The sequence below is a fragment of the Dysidea avara genome, chromosome 8 (assembly GCF_963678975.1).
Source record: "Dysidea avara chromosome 8, odDysAvar1.4, whole genome shotgun sequence".
In the NCBI taxonomy this organism is placed as follows: domain Eukaryota; kingdom Metazoa; phylum Porifera; class Demospongiae; order Dictyoceratida; family Dysideidae; genus Dysidea; species Dysidea avara.
In genome coordinates, this window is record NC_089279.1 from 32,099,446 (window position 1) to 32,118,484 (window position 19,039).

Consider the following 19,039-nt stretch of genomic DNA (forward strand, 5'->3'; position numbering starts at 1 on the left):
ATATATATATATATATCGATTTTATAAGCGCCTAGTTGTCCCATGCGAATGCGACTGTGCGATAAAGTTGAGAAGCTCTCGTTGGGAAGTCTACTAAGGAATCTACTGAGTCTATACCGTACTGTACTACAATGGACTTAAACGTGGTGGTGACACAATTTCAGGATCTGTCTCCTTCTCTACAACATGACTTACTGTGGGATTTGGTGCAGAAATGCGAGGTTGGCCTACCATTTGCACATACGTTTGTAATAATGTAATACCTGGGGTTGTGCAGTTACACCCCCCTGAAGTTGTATCAGCCGCATGGCCGTCTTTCTCAGTAAAAATAAATAAATAAATTATAAAAAATTCAGATCCACAAGAATTTTGCTCCAAATCACTGCAGCAGCAGGCATCCAGGTATCAGGTTATAAGTTAGTCTTACCGATGTGATTCTATGCTCGGATTTGCAAGCATAGAATCACAGTATGTATATTTCACAGATAAAGTTTTTGCTACTTCATCAGCTTTGATGAATTAAATGTTGACGGATTCAAAAATCAAGAAATCATAAGTCTAAACGTGTACTTTTAAAGGCACTATGGACATTTGACTAAAACTAACTGATTTGTCAAATTCGTCAACAGTGTTGGGGGTAACACGTTACTTATGTAACATGTTACATAATTATTACTTTTGTGGTAACTAAGTAATATATGCTATAAAAACAGGTACCATATATGACCGTATTAAAGCCGGGCTCAAATACACGCAGGGGCTCAAATATACGCCGGGTACAGCTAAGGGACTGTCATAATAAACGCCGGGGCTCATTTAAACGCCGGGGTGCTAATGATATGAACTGAAAGGGGTTCTAAACTCGTGTCAGCTGCTAACTATACAGTGATGTCTCGTCACCAGTCTTGTGATGTCTTGTCTTGTTCGACTATGCCTTCTCTTCTGGTGATGGCCATAGCGTATTTATCGTGGTCATTGTCATCTTTCCGCCCGACTTCCAATATTTCACCCAGCAGAGGAGTCCAAATGGGTTTATGTACGTGATGGGCTATGGATTTCGTATTTCATAGGTACTTGTACTGGCACCTGTCATTCTCAATGAGTGGCTAGTAAGAAATAAACGCCCGGGTCCAAATTAACGCCGGTCTCATTTAAACGCCGGGTCAAAAATGATTTATAGGAAATAAACACCCGGGCTTCTATACGGTCATATACGGTAATATAACTCAAGTTACTTTACTTACAAATGTAACACATTACCTAAGTAATATAGTTACTGTAACGAGTGTAATATTACGTTTTGATTTTTTTTTTAATCTTCTCCAACCAACCAGACCACTAAAGTTAAGTGAGACTGGATACTGATCGTAATATTATTACTACAAGTAACGAAGTTACTAGTAATCCACTAAGTAATGCCTAGCCACAACGAAGTAATGAAGCCTACTGAATGAAGCTTATTCACCAGCTTCTTACTTATAACAAAGATTTGCACATTGCCCAATGATGCAATGATGTCACGTGATAAGGTGGTAGTTTCAAACATGACAGCTTAAGGCTGTGAACACAAAGTAATATAATATGTAATTTTGTTGTAGTTACTTTATTTTATGGGTAATATGTAACTGTAACTAAATAGTTCAGTTGCAAGTAATATGTAATATGTAACTAGTTACTTTAAAAAGTAACTGTCCCAACACTGTTCGTCAACCTTTTCTTTTGTCAAAATTTCCTGTTGTATGGTACTGAAATTTGAGGTGATAAATTTTAGAGGCGTGTAGTGGCTCTACATGCCTCTAAAATGTATCTATGATAAAGTGAAGAATGATGCCGGTGGCTAGGGAACCAGGGGTGAGAAACAATTTAAATAAGTTTGCCATACTTTAGTATGTAGTAGAAGGAAAATCAAGCAATTTCCATTGTGTTTTGATAGGTGTTACAGTTACGCAGGATCTATTGCAAGATGACAATGTTGCTTTCATACGACTTTGTGTCACAACTTCCATCAGAACTTGTACAACGTATCTTTTCCTTTGTGGATGCACAGACACTTTGTAGAGCTGCCATGTGCTGCAAGGCTTGGAGACAATGTACCAACGACAATACACTATGGTGAGTATTAAACTGTCTACCCCTATATACCTTGCTATCACTCCTTATTAGAACTCTCTATATTAAAAAAAAATCCCTTAAATATCTTGGTTTCAGGCTTCATACATTTTTAATCTCTAAAAGAGGACTATCTATAAAAATTTCTAGGGTCTTTGTCATCAAGAAATAATTTTATATTTTACAATTAGGCATAAACTATGTAGAAGGAAGAACTGGCTTGTATTTGGCCGGTTGAATGATCCCAGTTGGTCTGAAGAGACAAGACCATTTTCACCCACCACTAAGGCACAATACAGTCCAAAGATGTTTCGTAAGGGACTGCTACAGCCCCCGATGTGTCAATGGAAACTAGTGTACATGAAAGTGTGCATGTTATCAATGCATTGGGAAAATGGTGTATACAGAATGTGTCCACTACTGAAGGCTCATCGTGAACCGATAACAGCTATGGACTGTGATGGTACGTGATTGGAATTTGTATCTGTAAAATGTTTACTATTTATTGTTGTTGTGTAGATGAAACATTTTTAGTATTAAGTGTAGTGCCTGGCTTGTTTGTGTCCTTGCTGTAGTGTATGTTTTATTAGAGTAATTGAATTACTTTGGTGATTTCTTTAGTTATTTCATCTGCATTGTCAGGCTCTGCTTTTATCACTAAAATCAAATTGTGCCATACATGTAGTCACTATACCAGGTGGAATGGTCACTATGGTAACCACTAGTATACTCTACAGGTTCAGTGCTGGTTACAGGGTCAAAGTATGGCACAGCGAAGTTATGGGACATAACAGAACACAAGTGTACTTGTACATTTGAAGACTGTCACTCTGATGAAGTCACCTGTGTTGTAATGAAGGTATCCTATTTGTGTGTGTACTATATCTGAGTGACCTAAGAACTCTCTTGCATTAAAAATAAAGAGTTGAAATATGAAGAGAAAATACGTACTTGTAGTGACCACAACAGTGGAATCACTTTCCTGAGTACCTGTATTTTGTCTCAATCGGTATATATAAGGGAATTTTTGAAAAATCTTGATTCTAATAAATTGGTCCAAAAGTTCTTGTGTCCATATAAAAAACTTCTGATGCTTTAGCATTATGGTGAATGTATACTATTTAGTGGATTCCTGTTAAGTTTACCATTCTACCACTCTTTTTGTATATCCACAGGATGGGCTGGTAGCTACTGGTTGTGCAGATGGAGCTGTGAGGGTGTTCACTATACAAGGTGGACACTGTATACAGTAAGAGTGTTTAGTGTGTGTTTTGTATCATTTGAAACTTAAAATTGGCTGTATGCTTCAGCTACACATACAAGGGCATTTACATACTATAATGTATTGAATTACAGCCAGTATTACAGCCAGTATTACAGCCAGTATTACAGCCAGTATTACAGCCAGTATTACAGCCAGTATTACAGCCAGTATTACAGCCAGTATTACAGCCAGTATTACAGCCAGTATTACAGCCAGTATTACAGCCAGTATTGCATACTCATATATGCAAGGCTACCATTCGCATATTTCTTAAGCTTGTAATCAATTTCATACAGCACTCTCGTTGATGTTTATCTTCAGATTTTAGCTCTGAATAGATGTTTTGGTAATGTACAAAGTTGTTAGAAACCTGACTGTTAAGAACAAATTTCTGTTCTATATACTCTCTTTACCCCCTCCAACTAAGTAGGAACATGCATTAATATCAAACCAGCTGTAATTTAGAGCAACGTAGTACATGTATACAAATGATACATACAGTGGATCTTGCTTATCTGAATCCAAACACCTTAATTGTCCGAACAGCAACCTGACTGTTCTATTAGTCTAGTGTGCACTCTATTAGGATAATGACAGTTCTATTAGAATGAAGCCCTATATAAATCTATGGGCTTCAGTTAAACTAAACAATTATCTGAACACTTTTAGCTAACAAGATGTTCAGACAGCTGAGGATCCACTGTACCTATTGTTTATTACATACAGGGTTAAACTCATGATATTCAATATAAATATAAAGTGGCCAAGTTCTAGCATATTGTATAAGATATTTATGGCACGTACCTAGAATAATTTCTGTGGTGCGTACTTGACTATTTATCAAGTGTCTTGTGTACATTACAGCAAATTTCAGGCACACAGTGTTTCAGTTGAGTGTATCTGTTTTGATGGGCATGTAGTGATCAGTGGTGGAGATGAAGGGTATAATATGATCTCATGTGAGCCGTCTACATACCTACACTCACTCACAGGTCACTATTCATATGGGATGTGAAAACTGGACAACCGCTGCATTCACTGGAAGGGCATACTGATGGGATTAAGGTATTAGATTGTAACATGGTGTTGTGTGTGTGCGTGTGTAGTGTGTGTGTGTGCGTGCGTACGTGCATGCGTGTGTGTGTTGCTGGGGATTCCCTTGTTCAGCAGGAGATTTTAATATGCATTCAAGTATTCTTTATGCAGTAAATGTTTGTCCAGGTCAATGACCCAATCCTTGCTTGTGTCCTAGAAGTTTGTTCCTGCCCTCCTTGAGGTTCGCTCATCTGACCCAAATGAATGTCCTTGTAAATGGGTTACTCAGCATCCCTGATCAGGTGGCTTTGGGAATGAGAAGTCTTGGGTTAAATCCCCCCTTTTTTTTGTCTAAGCCTGCATTACTTTATACTTTCAATTAGGATTTGTGTTTGTGTATGCATACAGTATGTGTGTAATCTCATGAATTCCACAAGAGCTGGTTGCTCTTTTAAGTTTAATATGTAAGTGTACCTGATTATCTGGTGTAACATGACCACAATTTACTTAAAGAAATGTTTTTGACGGCAGAAAATTTAGTCACTGAAGCATTCCAAACGTGTCGCATAAATGCAAAAATTCTATGATGCAGCCAATAAAATGCTTTCTACAGTGGTAAAGATTGTGAACACCACTATGTTTCTTGCATGCTGAGATATATGTATCCCATCACCCTTAAGATGAGTTGACTACTGGTACCAATGTGCACGACACACTTCTAAGTGTACAGCATATATGTAGTATGTTGGGAAGGTCATGTGACTTGTATTGGACATTATGTATGCTCCCTTGCTTAGTGGCCACCTCTTATAGACTACCTTGTTAAAAATACCACCTCTGTACAAAGTGTAATTAGGTCCTAAAGATAGCTAACATTACCAAATGAGTCATAATAGGGATTAATGAGTTTACGTGATGTACATGTAACCATATTCCTTGTTGATTTCTCCAGCAATCCCTTTTTGTTCTATAAATTTTTGCAGTGATCCCTATTCTTTACATCAATCTTTTTAATATGTCTAGTAAAGGTATAATGTGTACACAGTGACTAGTACACACATATGCACACACCATATATACTATGCACAGCATGTTCAACACAAAAGCCATAGTTATGCTGTAGTCAAGTTGCTTATTTTGAAGCTATAGCCCTAAATCTTGCCACCAGTTGAACACGAACTTGCACAGACAGCCGGAGCTCACATGTGTATGTTGTTGCTTGTCTTACAGATGCTACAAGCTGCATGCAAGACCGTAATTCTGCCTGAGGGATCTGACTCTTAAAGTCGTTAACACTAGGCTTGGGCAGCTTTTCACAGAATGAGTTACATTTGTGAAACAGAAAGAAAATTGCCATTCCTTCTACTCCCATATCAGTAGCACCATATCCACCAGACAAGGACAGTATTACTGGATCGGTTAAAGTGTATGCCTTGTCACTACGTACTCCTTGAAGATCTGCTATCATTTTCTCTCCTCCAGTGTGGTACCAACTCCAGTGCATGAAGGCAGGCATGGTGGTAGCAGTGTTGAGAGCTTCATCACTACAAACTCCATAGTTGTTAACCCACTTCTTAAAGTTTCCATAGAGGTAATCTTCTGTTGTGCAGTATTCATTAAGCCTAGGCCCACTAGGGTTGCTGGGATCTTTTCTGTACAAGCATTTAACAACCACTACTTCAGTAAAGTGTACTGGACGATCAGTGCCTGAAAATGTATTAAAGCCTTTTGCAAGTTCTTCTGCTTCTTTATAGATTTTCACAGTGGTGTCCCAGTCTGTTTGCTTCCATGTGTAAGATGCCTTTGAATGTTTTACAACACAGTGCTGACCTTCCTTTGATCTAGGCCTTATCCAAGTACCTTTAATGGCATAGCGAAATCTTCCTTCAGCAAATTTCCCTCCCTCCCATCTAACATAGCTTTCATAATCATCAGGATTGGGCCTAGCTGGTGCAGCTGGTTTAGTGGTATAATTACTTGAACTATTCCCAGATGTAGACTGGCCCATTTTCTAACAAATCAAGGCGAACTAAGCATTGTATGCGAAATATGCTGGTATATATCTAACAAGTCAGGCAGACAGTTAGTCAGTCCAATATTTCTGTGAATACCACAACAGGATGTGGTTCTGTAAAATTCATACTCTGAAAATAAATATTATGTTTGGACACGTAATAAATGTATTGCTTGGACAAAATATAAATTAAAGTTTTGTGGCACATCTTTGAGGTTTCTCATCAGGTCAATATCTTAGATAGGGATACCATACAGGCCTGCATGCAGTATTCCAGGTGAGATATAACATACATTTTGTATAAAAATAGAAACAAGTCAGTAGAAACAAACTTGAAGGACCTCTCTGTTCCAGTGCCTTTGCTGCAGCCTTTTAACATTGTAAGGAGGCTTCTTATCAGCTGAGCACCAATCACCAAGGTCTTTTTCCTCCTGTACTGTACGTAAATCAACATTTGCTGTCTACCATTGTATATGTAGTTGGGATGAACCTTCCAATTTGCATTTGGCAATGTTGAATCTCAGCAGTCAAGTACTCATGTTATGTAATCTAGATCCAGGCACTGATCCAGAAATAAATAAAGGTGGGTGGCTACCCAGCCTAGCCCAGATTTTAAGTTGAGAGTCCTGAATGTCTTATTATTTACATCAGGGAAGAGCTGATACTGTTATTGTTTGGCTTGTACAGTGAAGCGCATGCACATGCACAGTAGCATGTGCACTGTGCTCTTATGCACATATAATGTCTGATCATGAGTTAACACTAATGGTTAGAACAATACATCTGTAACACCTGCATGTGTACATACTACACATTCCTCTCTTGTATGTGATATGTAGGAGTCACTAGGAGATGATAGCTTAGCTAGGTTTGCTCCATTAAATAGCTTAATGTGAACTATATCATCTCCTACTGATCACATGTTCCTAATGGTATAAACATTTCCTTAAAAGTTATAGCTATAATATTCAATCGATTCAGCTCAGTCACAGCTATGTTACAGCATCTTTCTTGGCCAAGCCTTCAGCTGAGACGTAAAATATCCAGATTACAAGCACTTTTTAAAATTATACATCAAGATTATTCACTGTCAATTCCTCCTCATTTTATTTCAATGACAAGATCCACCAGACTATATTACCCACATCGTTTTATTCTACCAAATTCATCTACCTCTTCATACCAACAGAGCTTTTTCCCCAGATCAATTAAGGATTGGAACAACTTACCATCTTCCATCATTGAGAGCAACAATATTGACTCTTTTTCAGCGGAACTGCAAACATTGTATGGAACTCAATAACTGTAATCTTTGTAACTACGTAGCTAAATTCATTTTATGATTGCTTTTTTTCCTGAGCATATCAGCTGTGCTGTCTGCTCAGTAACAATAATAATAATGATAATAATTCCCTGTATGCTTTTCACTACTTAACAAACTTTAAAATTTTACTAATTTTCACCTGTGCACATATACCAGTAGGAGATGCAGACACTGATCCAGAAATAAACCAAGGTATAGGTGGCTGGCCCAGATTTTAAGATGAGAGTATTGAATGTCTTGGTAGTTACATCAGGGAGGAAGGGCTGACAATATTATCATCTATAGCTAGTACAGTGCAGCACATAGCTAGTAGCATGCCCTTGTGAACATAATAAGGCCGGGCAAACTTGATTAATTGTTTCTCATCCCCACCCACATCCCTACCCCACTGCCTCTAATTTCATTATTGCTGTTATCAATCACGTTCACACGTATTTTGATGTTAGGAAGGCTGGTTATCATTTTACAGCACAGCAAATGTCACTTGCACCTCAGAAAAGGTGGTAGCTAATACGTAAGTAATAGTTCTTAAAAGGTTTTAGTTATATAACAGACAGCTTGATTTGGAGTATTTTCTTTACTAATGAATAATGAAAAATGATCTCCCATGCACCCACATGGAAATCTGAACTGATTTTTGTGGATGAGAAACTAGTAATCAAGTTTGCCTGGCCTAATGTAATGTATGGTTAAGACAAAGTGTAATACATCTGTAACTCCTGTGCACATACTGCATGCACATTCCTCTGTCATATGTGATATGTATAGGAGATGATAGTTTAGATTTACTCCATTGAATAACTAAATGTGAACTATCATCTCCTACTAATGACATGCCCCACAAGAAGAAACATCACCTTAAAGGTTACAGCTATAATATTCTCAGTATGTTTTTCACTATACTTAGCCAACTTAAAAGTTTGGGGCAGTCGCATTATTCCACATCTTAGGGTGAATTGCTGCAGACATAAAAGTAAAATTGACTCAATCCTAAAACAGACCCCATAATATTATTTCCTTCAAGAAGTCCTCTACCTGGTGATAGTTAATACTGCCCATGATCATAGATAAATTCATGTAGCTATACTGCTACCATCTACTGTAAGGTTATAGCCAGCTAGCATTGGAATCTGATGCAATGGAGGGATTTAGTTTATATTGATTATAACGAAAGAGTGTTCATGATCAGTAATATTTGGCATTATTAAATAATGCAAATCTGAGTGGCTGCAAGGCCATGCATGGTGGGTGGCTAGCCACCCCATCCACCCCCTCTGGATCAGTCCCTGAGATCACACTGTAAACTTTAGGGAATCAATGAAGTCCTTAATGATTGTGTAAATGTTAGTATTAATTTATAGGTCAGGGATATCATTTATATATAAAATAAACCACAAGGGCCTTAATACAGACCCTTGAAGAAAACCATTCACAATAGAGATTCAGTCAGACACTTTGAGACTGGCTAGAAAGGAAACACGAAAACAAGTTACCATGAATACCATATGCTTCCAACTTAGAGACAACAATCAGCAATGAAGAATGGAATCAAATGCCTTAACATCAACCCAATAACCATGATATAGGGAAAAAATCCATTCTTCAAGTGTTTCTAACAAATTTGTCTCCTGTAATATTTTTTAAACTAATGACAAATTATAGCATTTAAATTATAATTCCTGGGGAATAGCAGATTATTCCAGGAAATGTACAAAAATGCATCCTTTAATATTTTTTAAACTAATGACACATTATAACATTCCTGGAATAGCACCCTAAAATGTTTTAAACTAATGATACATTATATTATTCAATTTACAATTCCTGGGGAATAGCGGACTATTCCAGGAGTATTATGTGTCATTAGTTTTAAAAAATCTTTTTTAAAGGATGCAGTTTTATACATACCTATCAGTTGTGGTATTTCAAAGCAAGGTACGCAGCAACAATATAGGGATATCAGAAGCATTGTATATAGTGGGATTTAACTACATGTAAGGTATTTAAAATTTACCTAGTTCAAATCCTCACATCAGCTCCCAGTTTTCCCAGGAGTGGGAGGAAAGGTGGGATATAATATTTATAGGTCTATTAATGTTGTTAAAAAAGACCATGCCACTCTATAACTGCCTGCAAGTATAGTTATCAAAACTCATGCTAGTACCTTTGACATGGGGCTAGACATGCATGGGAATTTGATGCGTAGCCTGGTTTGTGTGTTGAGCACATGCTTTGGTGGAAGATAAATGATCAAAGTCACATTCCCTATTATGGAGTACATATCTGTGTCAAAATTAGGTCAAATTCCCCTATATGTATTGCTGGATTTGGGGCTTCATATTGTGACAAGTACATGTTTGTTAGCTACACGCCTACACCCCTAGTCCTATATTAGTTTGATCAAAAACTAAATATGTAGCATTATAAATGCTGTACATATCAAAAATGTGTCAATTTAACTACACATAAATTTTTTTTACAAATTTACTAAATATTGCACTGCCTTTCAAACAAAGCACTGTAACTTCACCATACTTCAATTTACGGAGATGGGTTTAATTTATCAGAATCCTTGATGAAATGTGAGCCGTGTGATACACAACATTTTTGTATAGTGACTAGCACTATGGAAAACAGAGGAAGGAGCCTTGTGTGATGAACTTACACGTCCAGGTACAAAATAGTACAGTGAAAAACCCTCATTTTTGTATGCATGTTTTGTGATAAATCTTTGTAAAATAGCCAATTAAGCCCTAAGTTTGGTTGAATTTTTAATCAGCATGCTCCAACTCATAGAGTGAGACCAACTTTTAACAAATTAGGTAAGGGAAGCGCGGTGCACGTTTCAAGTCTATGTACTGCGGTAACTAATTCCTCCAGTAGAAAATTGTATGGAGCATGCAATATGGCACTATCAACTATGACTGACTTCCATTCCGAATGTGCCATGCAAATGAAAAATGATGTTCGTGATACAGTAAAATAAAAATGGTTTCTACAGTGGTGAATATTATATGTTTCTTGCATGTTCTGTTCAGCGGACATACATGTCTCTTAAGATGGAGCAGCGACACACACTGCACACACTTAAGTGTACAGCATGTAGTACTGTATACATAATGAAACTGATCTACTTTTGTTTTTTAGTGTATGGCAACTGACAATGATTTGTTGGTGTCTGGGTCATGGGATAAAACTCTAAGAGTGTGGAATACTAAACTGGGAATATGCAGAAATGTGCTGAGTCAACATAGTGAAGGTATGTGTGAAGTTGTTCACTTTTACTGTGTAACAAGTAACTTATAATAACACCTTGGGACCATACTCTATTGTTAGAGATAGTAGATGTCTAAACAGCCGACCCTTGCCCTAATTAGAATATTTCATTCAAGCATAGGTGTAAGTTTAATTTGATAATATAATAGAAGTTGAGCAGATCTCTGTAAATGAATAGGCTTCGTTGTTACAAACAACAATTCACTTATCCAGACACTTCTGTCATTACCTGATATCATTGGGGTTCAGGAATACCCTATGGTTAACACAAATGGGACCATGTCCTGATTATCAGTGTCCTTATTAGTGAGGTGTTCTGATTATCAGTTGTAAAAGGTGTCCATTTTTGTACAAGTGTTGTAGTACATGGTTTGTGTATCTATGAGTACATGTCATGTGTTCTTGTAGGTATTTATTGTTGTTTATTTAATAACAAGTGGATAATCAGTGGAGGTGGAGATGGGCTAGTGATATTATGGGATACTACCACTGGACTACACCGGCTAACACTGAGTGGACATACTGAAGAAATAGTAAGAAAGTGGAAGTCATGGTCTTCTTAAAGAGTGGTACAACAGTGTTTATTTTACTCAAATTATTTTGATGTGGTAAAAGGGATGAGTGTATGTAACAGAAATGACTTTGATGTTGGGTTGACTGGTTTACTGCTTTTATTATGCTAAGGGGAAAACCCTGTAACGTTGTAAGGTGCAACAGAAAATGGTATTATTGTGCATATGGTTATACAGCTCATTGTTATACTCTGTACACTCATTTGTGAGTTTTATTATGTGTCTCATGTGTACTTTCATATTTTAGTATTGCTTGCAGTCTAATGACCAAGTTATTGTTAGTGGATCAGCTGATAGTACCATTAGATTATGGAGCTATGCTGGTATGTGTTCTTACATAGTTATTAACAGTCAGTAATAGAGCGTATCCATTTGACATCATACTAAACATGTTACGTATAATCATACGTAGATTATCTTTGTGAATGCATGATGTAATGAAATGAAGAACACTGGCATAATTAAGGAAGCTGTGGTGTAGCTGTCATGTTATCATTTGCTTAGCGTTGTTGCTTCACAGCTGGCCAGCTGCTCATTGGTTTGTACTACACAGTTACAATAAACCACTCCCCTTCATTCCCACTCTTAAAGCGGCTGTTGATATAAATAATTCACTCAGCATAGTGAGCAGTTTGGCAGCGCCCACCTCTTGGAGGAATGGTCTGGTCACTCTAGCATTCAAAATTTGTAGCATGTTACAGAAAACGGGTAACACCAATCAGGTCATGTTATTGGGACTTTTGTTTTGGAGTTACCATAGATACTGTAAAATTACATAATGTGTGGAAGAGTTTGTTACGAAGTTTTGTGAAGATGCATTAAGATTAGGTTGTTTGTAGTCGACAATAGGGCGTTCTATACAAGAGCAAAAGGTGGAAGTAGTAAAGAGCCTTGTACTGCTAAAGAATATGGAAAGTACATTTGGTTGTGTTAGCAGCCGTTTATTAACCAGATTCAAAAACTACTTTGTATGGCTGTTAGTCGTGCCGTTCTCACCACCATTATTGTGATGACATTGCTTAATTCCTTTGTTACAAATTCATAATACTAGACCCTTTCTCTTTAGACGAAGGGGCGGGCGCCACCAGACTACACAGTGATCTTCCATAGTCTTTCTCAATTATGCACAATCACAAAAGGTTTCATTTTCTCACATGGGAACCATTGATTTTTGTCTCTAAAACATGGCGTGTAGTAACTGTTACTAACTTAAAATGATGTAAACAGATACCCTGTACATTTGTTGATGTACGTATCTTCAGTCTAACTGTAGTACAATGGAACTATTGTTGTTATCCAAACAGCAGTGTACTCAAATACTTTTTTAGATAAAGAATGTTGTAAACTACTCTAATAGAGCATACACTTTGCTCCAACATAATGCACTGATTATCCAAATGTTTAAAATAGTAATATTTAATAATTCTTGTTGTCCGATTATGCAGGTCATTGTGTACACGTGTTACAAGGTCATATTGGAGTAGTGAGGTGTGTCCATCTTGTTGGAGATCGTCTCATATCAGCTGGAGATTGTAAGAAGGTCATGGTATGGAACACCAAGGTAACTATTAAATATTTTCAGATTCCTGAACTTACATGTAGTTCAACACTTGGCCTTGTAGTCCCTTTTCAGCTCTTGTAAGCAACAGATATACAGTACATATGTATGCCATGATCAATTAGATAGAACTTTTGACTTTTATATCAACGAGTTACATTGTAACAAGAAAATCCCTGATCTTAGCTTCTAGTGGCCCCTTGGATGTATATCTAGACTACATTTTGCCAGTAGATCAAGTCACCAGTAGATATGGACTCTTTTCTAAATTCAACAAGAGTTTTAGTGTCAAGATTCTGACACAGGTTGTAGCCTTCTCAGGTGGTTAATACTGTATACTCTAACAGAGCAATCATTTTGTTGTATTTGTCATGATTAATGTCTTTTTTCTCTCTGTGTGGTCCTCTTCTTTTTCCAGCATGGACGAATTATGGAAATCATCTGCTCACATTACACTACAACTAGAATGTTTTGTACTAATGTAAAAAGGTGTTGTGCTACGTATGTTTCATGCAGATTAGATAGTATCCAAAAATTTCCTAGCCAAAAACTTTTCAAGCAGAACACCTTTAAGTCACACTCAATTATGCATACTACATAATAAGTGCTAACAAATTGTGCTTATTATAGAGGGGTTTTCTATTATGTCCTTGATTTGGAAAGTTTGTTAGGAGTGGTTCTGGTTATTTTAAAAAGGAAAAGTTTTTGTGAATAGCTGATCACACTAAATTCATTAGTGTAGTGAATAATTAGCTAGCTAGCCATTCTTGAGTAAGATTTTAAGTAATGAAATGTCCGTGAACATATTCCACCTTGAAAATAATGTGCTATTAAAGATGGGATGATACAGGATTTGAAAGTATTGATACCATTATCCCCAAACTATACAACGATACATTGCAGTACTACAAAGCAGTGTATATGTGTCAAATTTTCTTAAAAGACAGACAGAATATCTTTTCTAATATAACTCTGTGGCAACAATTTGATTGTACATGTAAATGCATTTCAAGAGCTTTATGCCAAACAGCTACGCATGTATTTAATATTCAAGTTGATATACTCAATATATTGCGATACACAATGTATTGATACCATATCCTGTATCACTCTTGCATATTGCAATTAGTGCTCAGCGATATATCGGTAATACCATTTATCGTGATAAATTAATATAACCGGTTATCATACCGTGACAGTCTTTGATAACTGGTATATCGAAATACTGGTATAGGATTGTTTTTAACTCAGCCTTTGGTGTTTAATTACTCAATTTGTTGATGGTTTAGCAAGCCACACCCTAAACAAACACTGAAGTTGCCACATTATAAACACCTGCCTACTTGTACTGAACTACATGGGATACATACCTATCCCAAGAAATGATGCAATAGTCACTATAAAAAGTTACCGATATACCGCAATATTTTCCTGCTAATAATATCGTGTATTCAAATTTTAATACCGCTGAGCACTAATTGTAATACAACGATGTATCAATATATCATCCCATGGCCATCTCTACTTGCTGTATGACATATTGCTTTTGACATGGGATATAACTATTTCAAGATACTCCATCAATTAACCAAACATTCTGTTATCTGAATAGTAGAAACGAGTGTTCTATTAGAGTATATTGTCTAAAGTGTGCATTCTTCTGGAGTAGTTGTACCAAAGGATCTGTATATCTGAATTCCTAAAGAGTTTAGATAACAGAGGGACCACTGTATATACAGTATTTTTTAACTATCTAATTCTAGGGTGGCAGGCTACTTCACACAGTTCACAAACAACAAACTAAGGTACACTTGTTATGGGCTGATGATACTCGTATAGTGACCATCCCTCCTGATCCCCCTGGAGTAATCAGCATCGTCAACTATTGGTGACCTCACATTGCATCCATCACAACAACATCACTTACTGAATCATGGATTCTGTATTATCTGTTTTACTTGTACTTGTGCAAGGTTTTTATTAATTTGGATTATGACTCAGTTGTGTGCATAAATAACTCACTAAATAATATATCAGAGTGCTGGAGGTCTCCTGTTGATGCTGGTGGATAGCTACTTGACTACTCAGACTAGCATGAACGTTTTTTTTTTTTTAATTTTTAACACAGATGCACTGTCATTGGTGAAAATAAGCAGCCATAATAATGTGAACATAATTCATGTAGTACCAGTTTTGTATACACTATATACAGTACCTTTAGCTAGTTTAGGGGAAACTGATTAATACAGGGTCTATTTATTTATTAGTGATGCACAAAACGCAAACATGAGTCTATGGCTACAGTTGCTGTCAATATTTGTATGGACTTCTACTGTTTTAGCAGGTACTTAGTTTCTACTGTTAAATAGTGGTGGCTATAGCCACAGTACTTAGTCTAGCTAGCTATTGAATGCCCAGCATCTTTTTGTTTGTTATTGAGATCCAAGTTGCTATGATGAGCTGGTGAGGTTTACTAGTTAGCTATTAAAACGGCTCTTCAATTTTGACTACCATATACTTAGATAGGGTTGATACAATAATCAACACAAAAGGAATGCAGGGAATCTGAGATGAGTACTGGCAGCATGTTGCGGCTGGTGGATAAGCACCAGCCGATTATACTTTTCATTTTACCTATTATGTTATGCTGCAGTGCTCAAAAAGTTTACCTATTATGTTAAAAATTATGCTCAAACTTTTTGCCCCAACTTTTATGCCTAACAGTCTAGATTTTCCATTGGTAGATCTATGAAATTATGAACTTGACTATTGAGAAGATTTTAGCTAGAATTTTCATTTATATTAAAAGTAGAAATAAAGACCCACCATGTGGCAAGATTTGTAAAGCAGACCTAGAAGCGATGGCCTAGTTGGACAACAACCCCTGTAAATGGAAGAGACCAGATGACTCTCCTGAAGATTTAAGTAAGCATAGATGTTTGTCATAAGAAATATACTAAGAGAAGTGAGGCTGTGCAATGTGATTTGTGTTACTCATAGCTGCACGCATATATCTTGTGAAGGCTCAAATAAAGATCAGTATAAGCTGCTCATCCAGTTAACATCTAATGTCATGTATTATTGTAAGTTTAATAAATGTGAAACTCGCTCAAGGCAGTTTATGTTTAACTCCATTCACAAAGCCCTTTTCCCATCCGACAACTCTGAAGCTAACAAAACTAAACCACTTGTATTAGAACACAGTGCCATTAGAAAAGAAATGTCAGATCTGTCTATAAAAGTGAACGCCCTGTGTTCTATGAATGAAAACTTTTCTGTTACACCTTATCAGCCACTAAGTCAAGTCATTAAGTCTAAGTCGTTGAAATTAGGTAATCCTAAGGCTGCAGCACATGTTGCTGTGAGAGACATAAAGTGTTAATAATAATAAAAATCTGCAGCAAGAAATCAAGTCTACAGCACATCTTCGGCTATTGTTCAAAGTTCAGAACCTGTTACCAGCTGCATTGAGTGTATGCTATTGATGAGATCTCTGATTGAAATCGTCATAAGAACAACTTAGTAATGTATAATTATCCAGAAGGAGCTGATTTATCAGCTTATAAGGAATCTTTTACTTCTCTTTGCCTATCAGTTTTTGACATCCATGTGGAAGTTGATAAAGTCCCCACCTTGGTAGGAGACTTGAGGGAAAGCACAGGCCATTGTTTGTCAGATTGAACTCAGAAAGTGATGAATACGCTATTCTCTCTCAAGTCCTCCACCTAGATTTAATGATCAACATAAGAGAGTGTTCATTACCCATGATATGACCCTATCCGAGCATGTCAAACATAATACATTGGTCCAAGAATTACAATCTAGAAGAGCTAAAGGTGAAAGAAATTTAATGATTCGAAATGGCAATACCATTTTTAGGTATTTTCTTGTGATAAGAAAGAAGTCTGACTTAATAATCCTACTCTGGCTTCAGCTTCAAGATGATCTTACTGTTAATTCTATTTCTAACCACAATAAACAGTTTTGCACTCTCTGTATATATATATATATATATATATATATATATATATATATGGATAATGATAACTTTTGACTTGTGAGAAATTGTTCAAAGTTAACCATTTAAATATAATCCAAACCAAAACAGCCAAGCTGTAAAAAAAGAGTGCTGCCCCCCAAAAGGCAGGGGTAAAAAAAGATCGGTGTGAAATCAAAGGTGGCCGTGGTGGCCAAGAAATGGCTGTGATGGTAGGTTAATGGCAAAAATTTAGCTATACACAAACTGTTCCATGTAACTCAAATATGCATGCTCTGTCCAATGAATGGGGTTACCCCGGCTGTCAATTCTAATTAGCATTGGCTTTGATCATTTAATTACACAGATAGCTATTGCCCTTTCTTCTGTCTGGCTATATTACAAATGCTAAAGTCATACACCATGTACCATGTTAAGAGCATGTATATACATGCAGACCATTTTGAAACCAATAGTTATCAGTCACTTGTGAAAAATTTAATGGTCAATATAGCAGGGTCACCATGCATGTACGGTTCCTATATAGCACATACTGGATTTGAAAAAGGGTATCCTTTTCACACACAAAATTTGACTCATTTTTTGAACTTAAAGCTTCATATCTTTTTGATCATGGCATGTAATTGCTTGAAATTTTCAATGAATGTAGCTACAGTATCTGGCTATATTTTGATACTATGAGCAAGTTAATCAGTATAAAGAGTCAAGTGTTACATCATTTTGTTTGCTGGTATGTCAAATGTGTGGAAAAGATACTTTTTTGCAAATCCGGTCACATATAGCCTGAAGTCAAACCGTTATGGTAACTGGAAAGACAGCACAATGTTGATTACATCCAATGAAACAGTAAAGATAAAGTTATCCATCCATTCACTGCTTTCTCCATCGATAACACCAACTAGGCAATAGCTAACCATCACACTGTCAGAATGACAACAACAACTCATTGAACTGTTGATAGGAGAGTAGCTATAGGTTTGCTTTGTTTCAAATTCAAAAATATTATACAGTGTAAAAGCAAGTTATACAACAATGTTAACCCACTCTACATGCCGGCATAACATTACCAGCAAGCTAAAAGTGATAATAATGTACACAATAATTCATGGACATGTCTCAGTATATCCAGAATAATTTCAGTTACCCTAACCTAAACAAAGCATATATGTTTATACAGCCAGCAACCAGGCTCGACTCCTCATTATTTCCATTGATGCATGACTACTCATATGGAATTACTATACCAAGTACCAACATCAGTAATTAGAGCAGAATCTTTTAACCATGCAATTAAAGAACAATTATACTTTGTAACTAGCTACATTACTCATGAATTCTAGATCTGTAGCTATTTCAATGGCTAATGATGAAGGACATCTTATTCAGGTTGACTCTGAATAGACTCAGGGGGGTATATCATGACTGGATAGCCACAGAGTAGTCAGTAAGAGAGCCCTGTCAAGACTGTCATTAATTTTAAATTACAAAATTATAACATGTAGCTAACTAGTAGTAAAGTTCAGCTTAAGTGATCCAGTGTAGATTCCAATCTGGGGAAGCTTTAGAGCTAAAAACCGAGCTAAAAACTAAACTTTATTCTGTATGAGCAGGAGATAGCAATGCGAGCAACCTGCTCAAACAGTGATCTTGTTATTCAAGTTGACAAGCATTAATTAATCACTTGAGCAAGTGTGTCTGGCCTAAACAACCAATCTCAATAGAAATAAGATCAACAGTCAATCCAGAATATCTGGACGTGTTGTAAAGAGCCACATTGATCTTCCTTTAAACAACTACCACCCTAATCAGGTCTGCTAAGGGTGGTGGAAAAGTTTTTTTTTTTTTTTTGTTTTAAAAAAATTTTTTTTTTTTACAAATTAATGACATAAG

General features: G+C 36.5%; 3 protein-coding genes across 3 annotated transcripts in view; 2 read left to right on the forward strand and 1 right to left on the reverse strand.

Moving 5' to 3' along the window:
* Positions 1-19,039, forward strand: part of LOC136264551 (uncharacterized) — a 46,980-nt gene that overhangs the window by 18,249 nt on the left and 9,692 nt on the right. The window lies entirely within an intron of this gene.
* Positions 10-15,152, forward strand: LOC136263981 (F-box/WD repeat-containing protein 7-like). Its single transcript, XM_066058652.1, has 12 exons — positions 10-221; positions 1,934-2,112; positions 2,301-2,572; positions 2,847-2,968; positions 3,285-3,358; positions 4,238-4,315; positions 4,366-4,438; positions 10,894-11,005; positions 11,431-11,555; positions 11,842-11,917; positions 13,040-13,155; positions 14,916-15,152. Exons 1-12 carry the CDS (start codon positions 132-134, stop codon positions 15,042-15,044), a joined length of 1,446 nt encoding a protein of 481 aa, XP_065914724.1. The 5' UTR covers positions 10-131; the 3' UTR covers positions 15,045-15,152.
* LOC136263982 (alpha-protein kinase vwkA-like) lies at positions 5,414-6,483 on the reverse strand. Its single transcript, XM_066058653.1, has one exon. It carries the CDS (start codon positions 6,414-6,416, stop codon positions 5,541-5,543), a length of 876 nt encoding a protein of 291 aa, XP_065914725.1. The 5' UTR covers positions 6,417-6,483; the 3' UTR covers positions 5,414-5,540.